Source organism: Saccoglossus kowalevskii, chromosome 7 (assembly GCF_978046115.1).
Source record: "Saccoglossus kowalevskii chromosome 7, keSacKowa6.1, whole genome shotgun sequence".
In the NCBI taxonomy this organism is placed as follows: Eukaryota; Metazoa; Hemichordata; class Enteropneusta; family Harrimaniidae; genus Saccoglossus; species Saccoglossus kowalevskii.
The window spans coordinates 2270483-2295091 of NC_140647.1; the positions used below are offsets into that span (position 1 = coordinate 2270483).

Genomic DNA, 24609 nt, shown 5'->3' on the forward strand with positions numbered 1-24609 from the left:
TCCTGGGCACAAATGGCCGCCGAGTTCTCGTTGAGAGAGAGAGAACCGCGAGACCTCAAATAATGTACAATTATCGACCGTCATTGTGTCTACGGGTTCTCTCGCTGTCAACGAGATCTTGGCTGGCATTTGCCACTGAGGTCTATTGTGACTGGGTTTTGAATATAATTAACGCAATGTTATTGGATTTTGTAAATACTATCAATTTCTAGAAACTAATCATAAGCCCAAATAAATTCCAGGCTAATTATTTTAACATTCTGTATATAATCATACAGCAATGTGGGTAAGGGTGATGCGGTAAATGGTTTATTGGACATATAAGGTCGTAAAATAGTGATGCATTATCAATGAGTATCTCGTACATATTTTGAAATATATCATGACGCACGCTTTCTCAAGTTTTGCGTCAACTTCGAATATCGGAGTGATTAAATCATCTTAACGATGAAAATATTAGGAATGATATTTTAATCACGCACTTCAATGAGGGGATTTTTCTTGGATGTATAAATCAGTTTGATCGTGATTCTGGGATAACTACTTTAATTAATAAAATATTACGTATTACTTTCTCATAAATCGTTTTAAGAGCAGGAAATATCGAGTTGTCTCGATTCGATAAATCTGGATTTCTTCCTACGCATTTCTTTGCAATTATTCGCGCATATATTATGTGGTCGTGAATTGGGAAATATTTAAGATATTACGTAATCGGATGATGTGAATTAAATTCACGGTTATAACACAAACTACTCACAGAGAGTCTTTTTATTTTAATTTAGTTCTGAGTGTTATTTTGATGTGTTCAATCTGCCCGTAATTATTAGGATTTAGTGATTAGTTGCGTGCCTAGTATGTATTGAGAAAGCAATGATGATGGCACTAACAAATGTGACTGTTAATTAAAACGCACAGATTCAAATACCTCGTTTTACAACATTATTTATATACTTTACTATATAAGCCGTGCACACATGAGTATTACTACACTACTGCAGCGAGACACGCCATCGGGGCTCCATGCCTTCATCCACTGCGCTACGGTATACAACATTGTTACCAGGCTACACCGGACCTTTAAGCCTGAGAGAGCAGTGAGTTGGGGAGACGATTACTAAACTTATCGTTACTACCGACAAACGACAAATAAAATGTTGTTGGCGCTATATTGATATTCTTAACTACCTTGATGACGTCATACTGTCTATAGTTGTTACAGTTTGGACCATAAATATGCCAGATAAGTCGATGCGTAGTCATTCAAGGAGAGAGGACTAGCTATCGTACAACAAGAACGCCTAGGTAAGTGACGCTTTTTTCCCGTGACCGGAATTTTCATTTCAAGTTTAAGTATGGTGTAATGATCACAATATTTAATTATTTTAACTGCTGCAATAAACTTTGTATTTTGAAGTACTTCGGTTACTTGTTCCAATGAACCCATCCGTTATAAAGTGCATGTTGTGGTATAGTCTGCATAGTCGAGGTTAGCACATATACAAAAATTCATCAGTTAATCCCATTGACGACATATTGCAGACACGTTTGGATTATTTGTTCTACCTTCTTTAATTCCTCTGTCTTGTCACTGGCAGTGGTGTGAGTAAAGTCGATTATAAATAGTCACCATTAAAAATGTTGTGGTTAATTTCGCTTGATCACGTGGTTAATAAATACTGTCATCATTGTCAAAAATATGAACTGAACTAAATGAGAAATAATTGTTCCCAGAACAGATCATTGCCATCTACATTTTAATTCAAATCAATTTAATTCAATTCAATAGAGACAGAGACAGACGACAAGGTAATTTGCCATATTTCGATAACAGAATCTACAAGTGAGTTTTAAATTTAAAAGGGGTCACAATTGAAACTTAAGCTAATGTCAAACTCATTAATACGAAATGCTGGCGCAATGTATTTCTGGAAAATGTATGTACCAGGTGACAAAATAACACATATTTATTTTGTCCTTTAAATAATATATGCAGTGTGTGTGTTTTTTTCGAAATAAGGTAACGCCTTTTTATTTTAAGTTGTTTCGTTTGATGTGTGTATATGCCACATAAATTCAGCGATCGCACTTGCGGACCGCAAATTTCTGTGCTATTGTGTTGATTGTATTGATCGGTGATTGTAGCACGGCGTTTTCAAGAATTTGGCTGTGTGTAGCAGTGTGCCTAGTACAGATAGCGTTTCCAACAATTAGGCTGCGTTGAAGCCTTCTTCACGTCCTGGTGCATATGAGAGTGGAGATAACGGCGCTTCCAAGTTATTTAACCATGTGCCTGGTAAACTACTAGCCAGCTCCCATTACATTTGACGTTTCTAGTCACAACACTGCGTGACTAAAGTCACTGTAAGTCTTATACCTAGAGGTCTGCATTTGCGTTATGTCCACTCTCATGTGCACCAGGGCACGAAGAAGGCTCCAATATAGCCTAATTGTTGAAAAAGCTATTTGTACTAGACACACTGCTACACACAGCCAAATTTTTGAAAACGCCATGCTACAATCACCGGTCAATACAATCAACACAATAGCACAGAAATAGAACATTTTAAGTCATCGTCAAATTTGCAGTCCGCAAGTGCGACCGCCGAAATTTCTGCCCAATTTGTAAGTACCAAGGGTTTGGTAACTAACAACTAGAAAACTTTGATAAAATTGTTATGAGTCCCATAATAGCATAATATGTCAGTATACACATAAAATTTACCACGGATTCCGCTTATGTCAAATGTTAGTCACAACCAAATTATAATACTCGTATCATTTTGCCTAGTAATACTTAGATTGTTTTATTGCTAACCCTGAACAATTAAATCTAAATTGCATCGTCTATGTTTATATATACGTGAAGAACACTTATACCACTGAACTGAGTACATACTGAGTGTATATAACATTCGAACCTTGCTTTACATAAACGGTATAATGTGTCAAACACCCTCATTAAACGAGTGGACACGCAAACACGTTGTTCGAGTGAGAAAACAAAATTTACTACTGTCCGTGATCTTGATCAGCCATGATATGAAAGAAAACCTTTACTTTAGACCCCTCGATGAGTCTTTATTACAAGTCTATTAAAACGACAATATAACCGCATAGAAGATAGTGATTTATTTTCGCAATTTAGTGTTTATATCCATTCGGCGGACGTGTATTACTCAGACCAATGTCTCACTGAGCTCATAAATGCGATTTCTGGCATTTTTTTCTACATCTGAGTCATCGCCAGTCGTTCATTAAAAGTACGAAAAGGTCAGTAAAACAGTGCCGTAAAACGTGAATGTAATATTTAGATCGACTTTGAGCTGAATGGAAGTGCGAATAGTAGTGAACCATCTATCGTCTACTTCTAACCAATTTTTCAATTGGAACTAGTATCCACTACATTTTTATTTTGAAGATACATTGTATATTATATCATAATTTAAACAATAATATATTAGTCTAAAAAATAGTGATGCATACAGACACTCTGCGCTGACAGATGAACTAATTAACAAGCCACAATCAGCGCCCATTAACTGATCAAACAGACGAGCGTAGACGCCATTGCGTTATACCCATCGATATCAAAACAGAGATTAAAAGTATCAACAACTATTTAGTAATAATTCCTAGAAAATGTTGAATATTGTCCTCATCCCGATGACAATGTCCTTATAAAGGTAGAAATTTATAAAACGATGCGATTTACTCGCTGATACAGATTGCACTAATTAGATTCGCTATTTTGTATAACATAATATGAGTGAGTGAACGTAACCACTGATAGAATATCTCGTCTAGTATTTTTAAATGTGACATAGTTAGGCGAAGTTTATACATTGCGTCCCAATAACTTCGGAAATAATAACTTATCATTACCAGAACTTGGTATGGACATTTTATCATGCCGCTCAAAATGGATTCTTTGGGAAACCCGAAGCAAACATGTTTTTGTTTAGTTTCGTAGATTATTTAAAAATTTGCAATATAACTCAAAATAGTTTTTTTTTTAACTTATATCACGTTCAAATTCTAGGTGTGGTGAAATATGTCTACCATTGAAAAGGATGGTACCATGCTAATAGGTTGACCAAATAAACAATTCCCACTCACTTGTACTTTTCACATGCATCTGCAAATCCCACGGTACACCAAGTATTTTTTTTTCAATTGAATGTCAAACTGAATCGACAATCAGCGGGGTATAACAACACTGCAATATCTAGTATTCCACTTTTATCATGTGTGCTTTGTCACGAATCATACAAAAACACAGGAGGAACTAGAAAGAGTTACTGCACAAAGCTTTTGTCTCAAGTGGTCTTTTGATACTTCATATTTAAACAATTGACAGTCTTGAAGTAAGCACGTCTAAAAAATGACAAAATCTTTGGAATGTTGACATAAGGCGTAATATAAATATGTGGCTAGGAATGCGGATCAGGTGACTCAGCGCAAATGAAAAAATGTCTACTGATATGTTGAAATAAAGGGCAAAGATGCAGTGAAACAATCTATTTACATGTCATTTCGGCATTATTGATTAAAAGAACGTGAAAACCCAATACAATGTCAAGTTCACGTTGGCTCATGTCTGTCAGATCGACTTCAGTAATATCGGCGGAATGTCCCCTCCGTTAATGTATGAAAGTCAAAGAAATGGAACGCTTTATTTAAAGCCCCTCCAACGTCGTTGTTGTTCTAGACTGACAGCTCGTCTTTAGTATTTATTGTTGACAAGCTCCTGAGTTCAATGCGGGGTCAACCTATATCTCTAGGGTCATCGCATCCACAGACAGACATTCAAATAAAATACATCTAGCAAGAAGTTGGTTGAAGTGTTCTTTGGCAGAATACGACTTAACGCTGATTTATGCTGATACCCTCCTTGTCACGATATTAGCGATAAATCTCACTCTCGGCTACTTACGTGTACTGCCCCCAGTGGCTGCTCTCTTCCTGTGATAGGTAATATTTCGAATGGACGGTAAGATCACCCAACCGGAGTTCCATGGCTCGAGGGTAAGTTCGTCATTTGATCTACGAGTAATTAAATCATCGTGCGTTCGAATATCGCGTGTGGAAGTACATGTGGAAGTACATGTGGAAGAGTGTCCGGTCATTGACGATTGCGGAATATCGTGTTGTACACGGATTTGCAGAGGCACACATAAGCAAACACATAGAGGCTATCTACAATTATTATCAGATTATGAATATATGTTATAGTTCGCCACAGTTTGCAGGTAGTAATACAATATGTGTACAAATTTAAAAGAACTGAAGAACTGAAGAATGGTGGCCGTTCATCAGCGATAATTATCTAACGTGACAGTTTGTACTCTAAATCTAATTCAAGTTAGTTGCTTGACCTTACTCATTTGGCATGTATATATATCACATCTAAAACTCAAGATTACAATAAATAAATCAGGTATAAAACAAATCCGCCGAAATATCATTAACTCAAAATATTGTCAAGCACAGAAAGATTATCCAATGGAGTACACGTTATATATCGTACTATCTATGGATATCAATTAAACACACACACAAGACTCTCTGTCTTGGTTATACGCGTGACAGGACTCTAGTATTGCGTCATCATTAGTAATTATGAAAAGGCGACAAAATTTAAGTGCTCAGCATGTGTTTGGTCGTTTGGATCGTGGACAGTGTATCGCGCCAATTCCGCACTCATGCTATATTTAAATGGTCGTAGTCGTAACACAATGCCGTGTTTACTGTGGGTCCCACGAGACGTATACGACGTGTGTACAATATGATTTGTTGTGTTTACAGAAAACACGAACACAAATTTCCATCATTAAAGTTGCGTAAATATCGTTAGGTGAGCTAACGTTAAATCCCTGACGCTGAACACCTCAATTGTCGACATAGTCGACCGATCGACAATTTTTCGAAAATAGGGCATGGAGCTCAACAGGTATAGTCTTGTTTGCAGATAGGACAAGTATAGATAAAACGTGTTGACCTCCGTAATACGTCAGTCACCCTCTCGGCTTGCGCATGACCCGCCAGGATTGCCGACAAAGTCGGGCTCTGTCTCATCATGACTGATCGCTAGCGTAGCAAAACAATTCAAGTCTCGAACTCTTCCGTAGTAACTGAAGTATACAGTGTAGTTAGGTTTGCTCGTCGCACATCGTTCAAAAGCATGGCGACGTTAACTACTGCACGTTGGCATATATGTCATAAATGAAATCTCAAAGTTCAAACAATATGTTGTGGTTGTGGTTATACTAATTTAGGTTATACGGAATAAATTTATTGAACATCATATAATGTTCCCTATCTTGATATATACATCTGTATTATAGTTAAGGTATTTGAACTGATATCTTTACAACGAGCAGAGTTAATATTACAACATTCAGATTAATACGCATACATACATGTGTAATGTTACTAGTTTTATAATTATAATGCGATTGAAACAATTGCCACAGTGTATACGATGTTGTAGTCATGGCGTGGTGCCTCACCATCTCGAAGTCAAGGAGGTGAGTTTGTCTGTCACTGACTGTCACTCAAGTCTTTGGGAAATAAATTGTGTAAGTTGTCTATTATAACGTGTATTATTGGAAACGAAAGTCAATGTAGTATATTGTGTTACTTGCGCTAACCTACGTGTATACGCTGGGTGATTGATAGTGAGCTACGCTAGACCACGTGAGGAACATTAGTATAGCTAAGTACTTTTCTATTGGTGGAAGTCGAACAGAAGAGGGCGGAGATCGTAATAGCCAATTTTCACATCTTTTGATTCTCGCCACGGGAATCCGTGCACAGTAAAACATTGTTATTGGAGCAAGTAGTGACTCAAATCATCGTTCGCGTGAAGGATTCGCACATGCTTCGGCGATACATTTATCATTCGGAACTTTAACATTGCGTTTTCTGGTCACCCTATATGGGTGACGGATATGACGTTTCTCTTCTAACTTTACTCAACTATCTCTGTGTTAATTGTTGCAGGACGTTATCTGTTTAGATAAAACATCGGTTGGAGGCAACTCTAGTCTCGTCTACCACTGTTGAGGTTTAGACGTCCCAGTGCCGGTTAAAACTACACGGGGTTCTGCGAGGACATCAACGTCATTCATCCAGATCTCCGCGTGTGTGTGCTGTGCACTGCCGCACTTGGACAGAAATCATGAGACACACACGAAGAATGATAAAATATTGGCTAGTGTTATCGTCACTACTTTTGCAAGAAATCACACGCACATATTCTGCGTCGTGCGAACCTATAGACATACCAATGTGCAAGACGATGGCATACAACAAAACTCGAATGCCCAACCTACTGCACCACAGCACACAAGAGAATGCCAAGCTAGCCATTGAACAATTCGAGCCACTGGTAAACACGAACTGCAGTGAATACTTGTTGTTCTTTTTATGTTCTATGTATGCGCCGATCTGTACTGTAGAATTTCAAACAGATGCCATACCACCGTGCAAAACTGTGTGCTTGAACGCTAAGAGAGGATGCGAACCAATAATGAACGAACACAATGTTGATTGGCCTGATTACTTGGCATGCGATGATTTACCGCTCTACGACCGGGGAGTGTGTATCTCACCCGAAGCTATCATCCAAGAGCCGCCCGACAGTAATGGTAAGTCAAATTTGAAAATAGATTTATTTGTTTATTTGCTTAAAATTTTATTCACGTATCGCTGTTTGAAAAGAATCACGCCCGGTTTTCCGGTTAAGACCATTATATACCCACCAATGAAAAGAATATTTGTTTAAGGGCAATAATTGTAAAGAATGTCGGTGCAATGCAGAGTTGATACTTAAGACGTTGTGCATGTTTCACCCTGTTAATGAGGAAATTTAAAGGTGACACATAACGACTATATATCAAAATCGAAATATTTGCTTGTCGCTCCGTAAGACAAGTACGTAACTCTCACACCAGGATTATCACAGAGACACACACGCACACAACCACGACTCTGGGATCTTGAAAGTGTAAGACAATACTTGGGGGATCATTTCCTTTCCACTCGACTGTTGTTATGGGGGTAAATATCTACTTAGGAAGCAAATCAGCTTTTCGAGTTCTCGTGTCAATTTTAAAACAAACACTTGAAGCGTGTTTTCATTCATTGCTGCATCGAATCGTTCTAATAACACCGTGTCGTGGACGGATAACCACGAGAACGATTCAAGGCATAATATCTTTGAAATTCCATTAGGACATATCATGTGAAGGTCTCTAATTTAATAATATATATGTCGACATGTATTCTTGTCAGCATATGCTTCAATGGTGCAGTTAAAGCTGTACATATATTTGTGAACCACCAAGTTACACTAAACTACTGGGCTTATACGTCCAACTTCTCTTAGCTTCGACAAAATGTCCCGCAATATAAATTATCAACCGCCAAATTAGGCCCGAGATGATTATCATTTTAATTAAATGTTATTAAAACATTATCAATTGTACCAAAAACAATCAATCACAGGTGCGAATACATTTAAATGCGACCACCGGCGAATCTAACACCCCACCTGTTCGTTGTCCGTGAGCATCTTTCAATAAATAGAAGGACCTAATAAGTGAACACTGCATTTCGTCACTGCGACATCTATTTCTTATGGCGGGTGTTTAAGAGGTTTAACATCCGGAGAAGGCGGGGCTCGCTTACGTGGGTGCCACACATCATATTTTCTATATGCTTTCCTAACATATACCACAATAATATATGACCGTACCCGAATAGCGGCATGGTCATATGGTCATATATTGCATTGTTTGTCAGCAAACTTTAAAGCAGGACTGGGAAAAATAGCTGAAGATTTGTGTATTGCAGTGACGAAATATTATTTCAGCTTGTGAATAGCTCCACGTGGAATGGTCATATAAACCCTGCTGGCTTGTTCACCATTCATTCATTCGTCAATCCACGAGTAATTCATTTTGATTTTCCACATGGCCTGCGTTTGTCACCGACATAATTGACGAAATAAAGATCTGTTGTCACACCTTGCCCTTAAAACTACTGTCCATCATTGACTGAATGGTTGCCTAGTCATCCTCTAATGACGTCACAATGATCTATGAAATCTAGAAACGTGATATGTATAACGAGCACCCTGTACTATCAGTCCTTTGAACTTTGACCCTCCCAGCACCAGACGCCAACACTTCACGCCACAAGATATAGACCAGTAGGGAATTATACATGCGGTTTCAAGGGGGAAAACGAACCCAGTTTATGAATACAAGGGAAGTTGAAAAGGTTATTTGAAGATATAATTCAAGTAGACGTGAAGTTAGCAAATAGTCTCTAATTTGATGGATATTGTACACATCCTGGGTCGGTAGATGCTTTAGAAATGTTAATATAAATTGCGTACATATTACAGAATTGGTAACTACTGTGTCTATATAATGTCTTAGACACACTTCCGCTGGTAATAGTATGAACAAAAATTAATAACTTGAATCAATAAGTTTTATGAAAGTTCTTGAAAATTGCAGATAGTAGGTTGTGAAAGTTTTCGTATTATTATATAAGGTCAACTGCGGTGGTAAAATTCGGATGAGGGGTTATTTTTTTGGTGAGAAACTAATATATTATTAAACTATATTATTAATACGTTGACTACTGGGTTAATATATAGAAATCTGGGGTGATAGACGGCTACACAGTTCATTCACGGACAATTCTGCCGTCCGTTCAGACTTGAAATAATGAATGTGTTGAAACCGGAACTACGTTTTAAAAAATAAAAAGTGGTCACAGACCTATTTGTATATATATGGCAAGTTCAATAGTCTGTGTAATGCCCATACATGGCTCGGGAAACTATGCGTCCACTTCGAAGCAAGGCACGTTCGGTACAAGTTTTCCAAAAAATCGTGTTTTACTTTTCCCACATGGCTCTCCGTGTAAACAAATGTAATGTGAACGAGAACATGTAATTTTTATATTACATTGTGATTTTTCATGACCCGAAGACGCTGTTTTTGTTCGATGAAACAATGAAAGTCTCTAATATACGCATGCGCGCTGGTTGTTTTGGTACGTACACTAACGTGGTTTTAATTTTTCAACCAACGAATATTGTTGTGTCTCATGCAAACGCAAAATGTTTAGTGTATGACTGATCATAATTCGTTTTAGACTACAGTATGAAGCATCAAACATCTAGTAGTCATGGTAAATTAATAATCACGTTTATCTCAAATATTTGGTGCGTGGTCCCAATTTGTTTCGGTATATAATTTATTAATTGGCAATATATTTACAAGGTATCTTCTATTTCTAAGACATAAAGTTGTTTTTTTTCCAAATTCAGACATAGTTCAGTGTTATAGTACTGGCGTATTCAATACTAAGTATGTGTTAACTTGTAAAATTGACAAATTAATAACATATTCATAATTCGAAATTGACAATTGATATTAACAACACACTTTACGGTAATTATTATATTATCTGCGTCATGGAACTTGTGCTATGGATTGATACAACTTTAAACTGCCTGGCGGGTACGTCTGGCGCCAACAGGGTTAAAAAATCAATATTTGAGAGGCGTCAACTGGGTTACTCCTTGACTATTAGGTTCAGGCGGTACCCTTTTAACTGTCTGGTCCTAGGGCTTCCGTGGATGATTTGTGTTACAATGCCAAACTCTGACTGAGCTAAATGATGCCAAAATCAGATCGAGGTTGTATATACTTCAGCGAAATGTGTTTCGTAAATCAAGTCGTCGATATAATGCAATAATATATCAATGGTATATTGACCACATGATTTATGTTTGGTATTTATTTTAAAGAATCGGATGGGAAAGAAGAGGAAAAGGAAGAAGAGGTCGATCGAGGAAACAAAGATAAAAATAAAGGTAAAAGAATTAGGCTTTTTATTTGGGTGACACTTTACAACATGCCGTATACTGTTATATATCCGGTAGTTTGAATAACGTTTTTACTGAGCTGATTGTATATGTTCCAGCCTACACAGTTTGCAACTATTTATACTTGTTAATATCAATGTCGCGTGGGCGATCACTGTCATATATATTATACGTAATATTTAGTCGTGATTTCAACAATCTGTGGCACAATTAATATGCATACGGCACCACAATGTTCAGGTACTGTTTATCATGTTATATTACGTTGTAAGTCCGTCTTCGGTCTCTTAAAAGATTCAATTAGGAGTAAAAGAGAGTATCGGAAATGGAAGGAAAATATGTTTTGTTTTGTTTTAGATTTATCTACATGAAAAGCCATCGAATGAAACACATGGAACCAGTGGCAATGACATTTTGTCAGTGTTTTATTTGTCAGTAATCGTTGATAGACGCATACACACTTTGCCCAAGACTTCTATAAAATATCTTTTATCTAGCATATTGTTTTTAGCTAATTTGTGATTTCGCTAGTCATTCTCACGATGAGATTTTTGGCACTAAATTAAGCTTCTGGTAATTTTGTGTTTTGAACCAAGTTCGGTAAAATGGCATATAGCTATTTGGATGTTGTTTGACAGTGGAGGAATACTTATGCTTAGTCCCGGGTAAGGCGAGTCACGGGATGTATGGTGCCATATTGTTTGTAAAACATAATACTTTGACATCCAAGGAGTGTATGTTTTTGCCATTGTCAAGGGTAAAAAAATATTGAATCGTTTTAACACACGCGTCTACACTGAACATTCACAACAAATCGAGTGACGGGGTAGGACTCCCGATGACAATTGAATCAAAAGTGTGGAGTCAAAAACATATTTTTTTTAAGGAGTGGTGTACGATTGTACGCCCGACTCTAACACATTTTCTCGAATAACCCCTCTCATTTTCGAGTGTGCTTAATGTCATGGTTTAACCATATATTCGCAGTACATCCAATTTTGCGAACTAAAACAGTTTAGATCCACTGATCACGTTCTTAGTAGAATGAGTTCACAGGTGAAGGCTGAACTTCTCATTCGTCAGAGCGGGTGGTAACACACACTGAGTTTACCTGTAGTTTTCATTGTTTCTCTGAATCGAAAAGGGGGTTATTGATTGGCTGACACAAACTCGTCCTCGACATCGACATAGATGTTAAATTCCAATTATTTCTATCGGCTTGATATACCGACAGTATTAAATGTCGAAATAATATGAAGGGAGTCGGTGTTTAGATTAAACTTTAAGATGTCGTATTCTTGTGGTGCTTTACCGTGACAATAACCACTTATCACGGCAGTGGCATACTGTTAGCACAGACGCCAGCCACAGTTAAAATGCAGAAGAATGTCCGCTATGCCCTTTTGACTCCGTTTAATTGAGCTAGAATAGCCTCGCGAAGAGTCTAGAAATTCCTAAGATTGAATAAGAAATCCCGCGTCAATAAAGAAGAATAGAAATCTAAATAACGCGGCATGAAGTCCTGAGAAGGCACGGAAAGAGTCCCGCCACTTGTCAACTCTATTTGTGAATAGAAATGGTGCTAGGTTCGTGAGTTGAAACCTTAGATGTTCTTGTAACGGGTGCTTCAAAATATGTTGTAATCACTAAATCAGCTGATTTGTTTGTGGTGATTGGTGAGTCAAATTATTGCTGTTGTTTCTTTATTAACGTCTTCACCAGACCAGGTCGGACCAACACGATTTTGTAACTGTAATGTAACTGGATATGACGTCCAAAAGGAATGGCTTTTCCTGTAATACGTGTAGGCACAGTCTTTAATGATAAGACACATTTTCAAACATTATTGGCCATCTTCACTGAGTTTGTGTTCCTTTTATGTGTTCATCAATCTGTCGGCGAAGCAAATAATCAGCATCCTAGTACAGGAGCGGCGGATGCATGAAGAATAGTGCATTGTACCTCGTTCACCTATCAACTGGAGCGATGTCTCAAAATAAAATGTTGAGTGGCCTGTCAAAATCATTGAATCATGGCTCGTAAAAATGTTATTTTGAGAAACTTTTATTTATACCACACACCACCTAAGTGTTATCGACTGTGTATTCAACAAGATTAAGTACGACAATCACATATCATGTATGAGTTTGAGCTAAGCCAGATGCCTCGCTTTGGCTCACGTTTGGCTGTGAAACGTAAATCGTTGGATTTCAACTTCGTTTTTGATCGACACTTATTTTGGCTTGATGTCTATCACTCAACTGATATGGGGTAGATTTGAAGAGACAATAAACAATTGTTCTAATAAATGTCAAGTTAAAACAAAATTTAAAATAATAAAATAGATATAACAAATAACCACTAGACAGATATAATTTTCGACATGTTTTTTATTGTGATCGTGTATATAACTACTAGTATATTCCACGCTCATGGATTACACTGATACGGTTAAAAAGTCATTAAAAGCTTGCATGCTTTTCCCATCCCATGCTTTCAGACAATTGTTCCAAACTAAGTTGTTTCTAACGACTGACACATTTACATTACCAATAATTTTAAAAAGTGTACCCAACGTTTTGAAAATTAGTGCAAGTGCAACAACACATAAAATGTAACTTGTAATGTTTGTTCATTTATTTTGCGCTACCTTTTAAAGCTGTTCTTTCCACCCAGGTTCTTCGGGTGTACTCATATTATTTGTAGGCAGAAGGCGCTGTACTGTGAATACAAAATAATATTACTCATTTCATATAAAATGAGTAGCGGTATAACTGAAACTATGAGTACTATCAGAAGCCGGACCATATCAAAGAAATTATTTAGATTAAGTTTATATTGGCCTGATATACACAGAACAAGACTGTAGCCTAAAATATAAAAATGATAATTTGTGTCAAAATTTGTGTCAAGTGAAAATTTTAGGATGAGATCGTGACGTTAGGATTACAGAGTAATGAAGTAATATCCGTGCATAGAATAACAAAAACGCATGGAAACACATATTTGCATTCATATAGTATTGTATGACGTCTCATTTCTCTAGTTGAAATGTCATACCCCTTTAAGACACTGGTTCTGCACAGGATCAGATCACACTGCATGGCTAAGTTGTCTGATTCAGTTGATAAATATCGAAATTTATTTTTAGCATTTAACGATCAGATGAAATTTCATCTCGAGGGGTGAATGAAGGTCGAGGAATGTTTAACGCGACACGTGGTGGGATTACTGGTTCTTTATTGTCGCTAATAAACCGGATATCACCGTTTCTATTGAACTAAACCACAGTCCAATTGTACTCGTCATCATATTTGAACAAGTGGTCAGATTTAGGAAACATTTAGAATTGTGTAAGAATTACCTTTCCGTATTATATAAGTGAACTCACTTTTTGAATATAACAAAAAATATAGCCTAGTAAACAGTACATGAACGGTGATAAACGTAAATTTATCCATGAAATGTCAGTTATTAATATGTTCAATATTATCGTGAAAATTAGTGCTTGTCTCAAAGTTGTATTGTGATATTAGGCGCAATGTAACATGCGAAATTATCAGATTTAGTGTAAAACGTTGCTAATTTGAGAGAATGTTGTGTACTAATTTATTCAAGTACCGCGTCGTCGCGTTAAGTATCGGACCAATGCGATACAAGCAAGAGAAATACACTTGTGCAGTCAAGTAACTACTGTATTGTATTTGTATGTGCAGTATGATGCATGGAACAGTCACATCAATGGTTTGCTTAAAAATTAAACAATACTCATATTTTATAAAAATTAGTGCATGGGATTTTTATAATTACATTCAATATTCATCGTGGTCAGGTATTATAAATTTAGAAATTAATAATGTTTGCGTTCAGTCTGTGCGTTTGTTTTCTGTCTTTATTGGCGAATCAATATAATTGTATTTATAAAATACTGTACTAGAATGTATATGTTTCTAGTTTTTCTGTTACTATCAGCTGTTTTTTTTCATGAGATAAGCTCATTATTGGGGATGCAGGTATCCTTGCAATTTTACATCATGCTTACACGATCACTCGTATGCTGTAGAGGCAGTGAGGTCGTGACCTAAGTCTGCCCTTTCGGTGTGTCAGAGATGTGATTCGGTTGGCTAGCGCTGAATCGTTACAACGAAATTAACCATACGTGAGAAAATGGCACGACTGTTATAAAAAGCCAATATCGGAGAATATAAAATGCACTCACTGCAAATGAATTGTTTTGTGGAATCCTCTTTTATTTCGAGACTGTGGACCCACGACAAATTTGAAATTTCAGTCTTATTTCACTCCAACCGACCGTTGCTGAAGTCCTCAAATAAAACGCTGTCGGCAAAATTTTAAAATGTATTAACTTACTTTATGAATATCGAATAACTTGGATAGATATGACAAATGCGGCACATTGCCACGCGGCGTACCATTGAACTGTATGAGGTAGCTTTGATCGGCGCGGCTGTACTCAGTGCAGATATGCACGATGCGATATATCATTGTGATCCACTCATTGTTTTTTTAACGGTACCGAACACGGAATAATTATAGTTCTGTATTCTAGTCACTGCTTTGACATGGTGCAGTCGTTATTTATAACGTACATGAATGTTACCTCTTTAACGAAGTTGACGGATGAATTTGGGCCATACGTGGTACAAATCGTAAAGGTTTTCATTTAGACTTCAGAGTAGCAATTTACATTGACGACCCATGTTACTGCCCACATAACGAACTAAAGCAGCGGTCTGCTTTGATAAGAGACGTTAAATTAAAAGCATGGAAGTTATTTCTTTGTATTAAAAGAGAGAGTGTGAGCGTTATTGTGTGAATGGAGGGGGTGTAGTTGTGTCAATGTGTCTACACCTGCCGATACGCGCATTTCGAACTCTGGCTACTTAAGGTTAAAGTTATTGCAAACAAGTGTACATATGCTCAAAATAAATGGTGAGAAAGTTTCCTGTTCCAAGATTGAATGAGCGCGAAGTCCTGAGGCATTATTTTAAATTAAATTTCACTAACTTAGTGCATTGTACCAAACCTGAACTATTGGGAGTCACCAACCTCGCTTGTTAATCAACACAATCTTAAGTTCGTTTTATTCATACTAAAACGTTGAATGTCCATTTGCACGCCCACTGTTTGAGAATTGTACCTCTAGCTTACCTCTGTAAATATCATAAAGGTTTTTGGTTTGTTATAGTTATGACAAATTTTATCGAATAGAATCCTATAATCGAGTTTAGAAGCGTCTCCAAAAAGGTCTTAACCTTGAATGATTACAATAATGATAATTCGTTTGATTTGTTGATTTGACAGCATGACTTTTTTCTCTTATATATAAGTGTAAACTAGCTTCAGTGCCCCAATATATGAACAAAATAGACGAAACTACGTAGCATACAGCGAATATTCATTTAGATTTGTCGAAACAAAATAATGGTCATTGTCGGCACTCTTTCAATACGATAATTCGTATTAAAAAGTCACTTTTATTGTTGCGTTTCTGTATCAAATATTTGTCAACTTATTAAGTCTAAATTCTAAATCACAATAGTACATACCCTACAGCAGCATAAGGCATAACTGTCAGGACTGGGCAGATGAGAAAAATGTACGTTTTGCGCTTGAGATTTTCGGGTTTGATTTGGCGTATATCAAATTACAACATGTTTGACATTGTTCGTTTTATATACTTCTATTTCGAATAAAAAGAACCACCAAACATCACCACACTAAAGGAAAATGTCAACCCTGAATGTACCAAAGTTAGTGAAAGTGTAGTTGTGGAAACGGGGATTGTACCCCGTGATGGTATTAACATGTCTACAACGTCAACTCGGAGCAATTCCAGCGGCAAGTTCCTGATATAGGAAGACAATAGACTATAGTATTTAGATTACCGCATGTAGAAATAGTAAGTTATAACATGACCAAAAGAGTAAGTAGTTGAAAACGTGGACTTTCAATTCAGAGAGTTGAAGTTGGTGGTGTTGTTTGTTCCTCAATCACTTTAGTAGTGTTTCACCAATAAATCTGAAGGACATTGGATACATAAAGCCAACATGCTGTGCACTTAATTACACATCATATTCTAACGCAGTTTAACAAAAAAGTTACAATTTTTCTATTTTTAGGTGGTGGCGTGTGCAAAAATTGTCGGAAGAAGGTTAAAGCAACCAGGAAGACATATGTGAAAAATAAATATGAATATGGTTAGTAAATCATAGTAAATAGTAAATCAGAGATGTTTTTAAATATGCATGATATACGGAGTTTGAGGCTTGCATCGTCCAATGCGATAAGCTACTAACTAGTATGTATATACATCGTTTGAGAGTTATTTGTTTACTAATTTGGTATTGTGTTTAAATTATTAGTGCAGCGCGTATTCAAATTTCGTGTGATGTATTTTATACGCGTTGTCTACGTCGCTATGGGAAGCATGTAGAACACGACGCGGTGCGACGACTGCCAGCCTTTAAGATACGAATATTCGTAATTTGATAAAGTCAAATAAAAAAATATAATGAACTGAAATGTAGTTATTCTAATGTGAAGAGTATCACATTATCAATACCAATAATGTGTTTTCGTATGTGTTGGTGTTTTTTTATTATTACTAATAAATAATGTAAGCATATATATTTAATTTGCAGAGAAAGCGTTAATGATACATTATATTGTTTTGTTTTTAAACTCAGCTATCCAAGCAGTTGTTCAATCGTTTCGCGCTGAGCGTCAAAATAACATGGTGGAAACAACGGTCAACGTAGAAAGTGTGATAAAGCAACCACCCAATCTAGAAATACCAACGGGGGAGGTAGGTCAACGTAGCAACATAGCAAATACGTGTCATAAACATCGGGTTTTAATGAAAATGTTTTATTCCCTGTGTATAGACCAAGTTTCCAACGAAACATTCTCAAGGTGTAGGTCATAAGGGAAAACAATTTCTGGCAATTCCGCACTACCGCATCAACATGCATGCCATTGAACCGCGTCTGTTCATACGCAAACAGCTTTGGGCATTGAATGAAGGAACGTAGGCTTCTGTTGCTAGTCTATAAATTATAGTAATTAATTGTGGATTATCTGCGACATTTCTTACACCGCTGTGTGTTCTCCCATGATTGTGTTAGCAAGGAGCAATAAGAAGGGAACTATGCGTAGTATTACAGTTACAAGGCTTCATTTGAAATAATCGAACAACCTTCTTAATTTTGTGCTGCATTTACTATTTTAATTCTGCTGAATTAAAAAATATGTATATGTGTTTGAATTATTATACTATTTGAGAATGCACCCCTATTACATTGTTCAGTGGAATACTACACAGTCCGTCTATCAGATTTGCACTCCACAGTTTGAACATGCAGTGGGTTTCATTTATTGGATTTTTAGAGCAATTCTAAAACCCACATGATGACTAAAACTAACCAGTAACCGAATGATAACAGTGCACAAACCGAAATCTATGTGTTGGGTAATTAGTCTCTATACACATGTACACGCTAAATTGCGTAATACTTAGAACCGTGCATGTTTTTTACTATGGACTGTATCTTCGATTTATTCTATGGCTTTGCAATTGCTAACGACGCTGAGTTGATTGAGATACGTGGCGCACTTGAAGTTGTCGCTAATGATTATATTAAAACAAACGAACTTCAGAAAGGGATACTGACACGATTAAGTCTAATTTACTTCGGCACACAATAGATTTTGTCTCCACTAATCGTGATTTTTGTAGTAACCCTGTCCAGACAATTATTGTTTTCCCTGCATTGGACCATTGTGCTTACGTATCTGTAAATCCAACCAGCATTTTGTAACTTTGTTTTATTATTTGCTTAGTCAACATAGGATACGGATACGTAGACGGATACACTGCTTTAATTAAAGTTGCGGTTTAAAACGCACATAGCTCTAAGTCACATAATGTTTACAATTTGTCACGATGTTGCTCGATAATTCTTCTTCAGCTGCCTGAAAGTCCACATTTGTTTTGAAAGTTGTTTAATTTTCGGCAGACTTACATGGGTATCAATTCTGCTAAATTGGACTGCTGTCCTTCGCATTCTCTTTTATAAACTTTGGCCCACTGACTCACAGTCTGCACATCTTGGCGTGACAGCAATTTATCTCGTGTCTATTTATTTTCTTGGTGGAGTTTAGTTCTAGCTAGAGTGGTGTCAGAGCCCCCTTCCCCCGCTGTGTATAATCTTAATATCATCACTCAGTTATCAAATATACCTCACATACTTTCATTTTTAGATTGCGTAGCATATGGCGAGCAGAAGAGCGATTACTGGCATGTTTTCACATCGTAAACACAACGCCATCCACCGCTGGGTACACGTTTACGTGTGTAATTATTTTATTTTTCTTACGAACTCGGTGTGTTTGCTTTATTAGCATTCGCGCTTGTGGAAACATTATGATTTGTATTAATGACTCAGAGATAAAATGTCTTTCCACATTCCTTGAAGCCAAATTCGGTAAGAATTATCGTTGGTTGATCGTACTAATAAAAGCCACGTGTGTTAAAAATGGCAGGTAAGGAATGATTCGCAGTGACGGTGTGCGGCGAATGGTGTCGTTGCCCATTAAATAATCAATTTATCTGGCCACATTCTTCTCCAGTTTTGAATTTTGAGTCATATCCGCTTGGCCGCTTGTCGTCTGTTCAAAACGTCGTCTGCGGTGTTATACCGCCCTACATCTTGAAAGTGACTGACTACTTCAGTACTTCTGCGCGGCGTGCATTACCTTATATTCCGGGATGTAGTCTGCTACACCGTTTTATCTCGAACATTCGCAGGGCGTAAAAAATGCCCTCACGAAAATGTTTATTGAGCTCATTCCTCCGTACGCATTTATAGTAACTTACTATAAGGGCGCTCACATTAATTCATTCTTGGTCTGATGGTTTTGCATAAACGTGCAAGTTGTTCAGTGCGGAAATAGCTGAAGATGTTGCTCTATTTTCTGTTATAAAAACAGTTTCATAACGATACTGAAAAAAATTCTCAACTCACGGGCTCCTATTTTGTATTTAAATTTGCTCACGTAGGCCCAACAAAGATTGTAAGTGACGTTTTCATAGCAGGAATTTCAGGTGAAAATACGAAACACGCACGTTATTTAATTGTCATTATTTGATTTTCCAGGTACACCTTTGGACCAACGCTTCTTGTGTATGTCCAGAACTGAAAGAAAACGAAGAGTACATGATATCTGGTCATGTTGACAGTGACAATAATAGATTGCTGTTCCTGCCATCAAGTCTAATGGAATCGTGGAAAAATAAATGGACCAAATCTATCACTGTAAGTCCGTTACTGTAACGATTATTATCGACAAAAACAAATAAAATAAATGTAACACTGCCGACATGTGTGGTGGGTAGTTTGACAACTGAACTTGTTTGTAGTTGATAATTAGCTTTTATTGACGTTACTGAATCATACTTGAACATGCCGACAATACATAGTCTACCCTAAAATTCCGAAATAGCTGCTTACAATAAATAAAGATTTCTCGCTCCTAAGGGATACTGCAAATGAAGTTTGCTTACTTGCATGTAGGCAATGTGACGAAAGTCACTGTTGGTGCGTTTTAATGTAGAAAATTCAAAATCACCATGACAACAAGCCGAATCAGCATGCACATGGTCAGCTCATTCGGTACCAGCATTCACATGTTATCTATCTATACTTCAAATACACTTTTTGTAACAGTTATTATATTTATCTCTTACAGAAATGGGAAAAAAAACTCGCGAAAAGCCAAGGTAAAGGGAAGCGACGCGGCTCGAGTGGAGGAAGACGCCGTAAATCCAGTGACACGCCGCCGCCAACGACTGCAGCGCCCGTGCCCGTTGAACAGCCACCTGAAACTGGTGGTGGTGGTGGTGGCGGTGGTGGCAGCAGTGGTAGCAGAAGGAATAAAAAACCTGCACAGAGAAGGTCAGGGAAAAATTAAATCAGAGTGTGCAGTAGAATAGTCTAGAGTGTGGACATAATTGTCGTTCTTAAAATAATGATAACAATTAAAATTATCAAAATAGTTTAATTTAACTGCTTTGATAAGTGTAAAAATAGTTATTGTAACGTAGAATAAAGCCTTCGTGTAATGTTTGCACCGTAGTATAAGTTAGTACGTAATTGCACTTGTGTAGAACATATTCAGTTTGCCTGTAACGCATGCGCACGGATGGACTGGCGACTTTAACACAGTCAGATCTCTCCTGACTTTAGTGTTCTGCCATTGTTTTCTTAGGCGATCAAAAAGGCGTGAATAATAGCCGAATACCGTTACAACTATCCCGCAGTATCATTTCTCAATATATATGTTTTTCTCGAAAAAAAGTCTTCTCTCGTTGTTACTGACTGGTCAAGCAGAAATTGGAAAAGATCGGAATCAAGAAAGCAGATGATAATATTGTACTGGAGAGTGTTTGTTATTATTATAATGAGCTGTTTATATACAGGGAATACATTTATTAAAATCCATATGTGTAGTCTGTTATACTTTCAATCTGTAAAGACAGTAATGTCTCTAAGCTTGTATGTGAATATTATTATATTATACTTACTTATTAATTAAAATGTGAAATAGTAGAAACAAAACTTTTCAAGATAAATTGTTCGCTGAATTCTGGTTCTTTAGAAAAAATAAAGAGTTGCATATTGAAACTCAGTAAATCTGGGGTTTATAAAACCGAGAATACCGATTTATATGATATTGCTTTTAAAAAAATAGTAATTTAATAGTACAATTTGAGTTTATTATTTGTTTACTGTAATCTTCTTATTACGTGCAATTTGTATAGTTTTTCACAATGTCTTAGTAAGAATTACGATCTGATATGATGACAAATTGATTGAATGGTGTATGAATGTAGTTGTCTATCGTGGAATTAGCTGACGTCATAACACATCTTGTAGATTGAATACTTTCCTTTTGTCTTATATATACGGATGGAATGAATTGTCTTACCTTATTTTGTTGTCGCCAGTACTAGTGCTACACACCGCCATAGCCATCTGCGTTGAATTACACGGCAATACTAGTATTTCAACTCCAGTTGGTGTATGTTTACATTTATCAGTTTGCTGTTTCTAAATTTAAAACCACTACATTTGTTTGCTATTGGTTCCCATGGAAACAATGGCTACTGTTTTCCGCATATCGTTAAACTATTCTCTGATGACCATTTTGATAACTTCTCAAAAACCTACAACCGAGGTTAAATAATTCAAAAACAAAGAAAGTAAAGTTTTGTAAATCCCTATTTATGTCTATAGCCACGTCAATCCTTACAGTGTACATGTTAGTATTTTTAGGAGTTTTCAACAACATTTCAATCCTTGGTAGTCTGTCAGTGTAATGTATTTCTTAGTGTCATTGCACACGAGTATTACACCACCATCGACAACTCAATTTAGTGGGAAACCACCGTTCTCAGTGTTACGTGTACTTTATTAAATATTGTAGTTAATTTCATCTTATATTAACTTTTTCGATTTATATATACTCAATATGGCGTGCGTGAGAAACGGACTCTGAAGCACGAACTTCAAAGTGGGGGTGATTACAAGATATGGAATCCTGACCTGCAATCACTCACAGTGAAGAAAATCACGGGGATAGATTGTTGATTCCAGGATATGTCCAGGTGTGTACATCGGGAGATGTACATTCAAGTTACGGTATTCATAAGCCATAAATATTTACTGCAGTTAATATTAGTGTCTTCCAAATTTATTGCATAATATCATCATGTATAAACATAGTATCACTGTTGTTGTTATTATTATACAATGTTCCATGGGACCATGTAAGTGTATATATTATATATTATTACTTATAATCTCCACGCAGTAACGCCAGTATCCTCGCACACCTATAGAATATAATCATAGCATAAGGACAGATGTCAAATGTCGGTGTTTTAATTTTGGGTGGAGGAGTTTGTCATACAAAAAAAAAACATTCTTATACATAAACGATTTTATTATTCGAAAAGAAGTTTCGGGAGTCATATTTTTTTTTCTGTGTATTAATGGCTCATTAGACAGTAACCAAATAATACTACGAATTCTTTTATTATCTGCCAATAACTGATACATGCAAACAGCCATTGTCCTAACGGCACTGTTGTCTTTAGTGTCTGACTGATATAATATAAAACCCCATGTGTAAATTTCCATCATTATTTTCTTTGCTATACTACACAATTTAATCAGCAATAATTATTCAAAATTATTCTTGTTTACATTTGTTGACACCAGCCAGTCAGAGTGCCTCGCTAAGTCCTCCAAAATGAAATTGAATTCAAATTATCGACATACTTCAGACTATATTTTCTGCGCGTGCGCACGGCGTATATTGGATTGTACAATTTGGTGACCATTATCATTAAAAAAAATAATAAAAAATAAATTCGCCCAAATTAAAAAAAAAAATGTGCAAAATATTGCACGATTGTGAAGCCCAGAATATACCCATTGAGGTTTGAGGAGGTGAGTAGGATTACGACAAAACTCGAAGAATTGAATTGTGAATCCCAGAATATACCCATTGAAGTTTGAGGGGGCGAATGAGGTTACGACAAAACTCGAAGAATTGAATTGTGAATCCCAGAATATACCCATTGAAGTTTGAGGGGGCAAATGGGGTTACGGCAAAACTTTAAGAATTGAATTGTGACTTAGTGGTACCAGAGGACGCTGTCTCGTTTACTTTTTTGTTTATCTCCATTATTTATTCATAATTTGTCTAATCAAACCATCTGTTATGCTGAAGCAAAGTCTGTTATGATGTGAAACGGTTCAGTAGAACCATGTTCTACGCAATATATGTTGGTCAATCACGGTTACTCATACCAAGGCTTAATTAATTAACTTATTTTAATAATCATTTTACCAGTCTAACGACTAGTGATTAATTCATTAAAAGCTACCTTTGAAAACATATTCTCTGTATGCATCAATTTCAACACTGTCTCTATTCGATAAACATTATAGTAAATAAATATTAAAGTTTTAATTAGAACGTGTCACACGATTGTTGTGTATGTAGGTGATGAGCTTATGAACGGGGAATATTAGTACTGCCTAAATTGTGTTACATTTAGGCGGGCCATGGTGCGATCTTTGAAGCCTAAAATCAACAATCACCATATTGTTTCAAATGATTAGACAATAACAACAACAAAAGTTATAGAAAAACAAAAATGTGCGCCAATGAGATGCCCCTTTCAAATCACACATTGGGGTGAACAGGCTGCTGACATTTAAGACATGCTATATTATATATTCATGGTATATAGAAAGCTGAATATTCCAGCTTATCCGAAAATGTAGTTATTTTGAGATGCCCCTGTCAAATCACACATTGAGGTGAACAAGCTGCTGACATTTAAGACATGCTATATTATATATTCATGGTATATAGAAAGCTGGATATTCCAGCTTATCCGAAAATGTAGTTATTTTTTTAATTGTTTTAATTGACTAGTGTTACTTACAACATTTATTTTATCTAAACTAAGAGCTGTTGCGGGGTCGTTGTGTTGACTGTCACTGTGATATGAGAATCAATATTTTTTTTATTTTGATTTATTGTATTCTTAAATTTCAGACTTTTGTAAGCAGATGGAAAATGTGGTATTTGCGCTATTT

General features: G+C 36.5%; 1 protein-coding gene across 1 annotated transcript; it reads left to right on the forward strand.

Moving 5' to 3' along the window:
* The first annotated feature begins 1206 nt into the window (after positions 1–1206).
* Positions 1207–23980, forward strand: LOC102805879 (secreted frizzled-related protein 3). Its single transcript, XM_078005811.2, has 8 exons — positions 1207–1305; positions 7006–7652; positions 10835–10900; positions 17056–17133; positions 17623–17741; positions 20092–20250; positions 20684–20889; positions 21203–23980. Exons 2-8 carry the CDS (start codon positions 7184–7186, stop codon positions 21222–21224), a joined length of 1119 nt encoding a protein of 372 aa, XP_077861937.1. The 5' UTR covers positions 1207–1305; positions 7006–7183; the 3' UTR covers positions 21225–23980.
* The last annotated feature ends 629 nt before the right edge of the window (positions 23981–24609 follow it).

What these genes read in the sequence shown, in the direction of transcription:
- LOC102805879 (XM_078005811.2), top strand. Translation starts at nt 7,184, where the DNA reads ATGAGACACACACGAAGAATGATAAAATATTGGCTAGTGTTATCGTCA. An exon ending in AGAGCCGCCCGACAGTAATG is followed by an intron (nt 7,653 to 10,834) that starts GTAAGTCAAATT and finishes TTTATTTTAAAG; the next exon opens with AATCGGATGGGAAAGAAGAG. An exon ending in GAAAAATAAATATGAATATG is followed by an intron (nt 17,134 to 17,622) that starts GTTAGTAAATCA and finishes TTTTAAACTCAG; the next exon opens with CTATCCAAGCAGTTGTTCAA.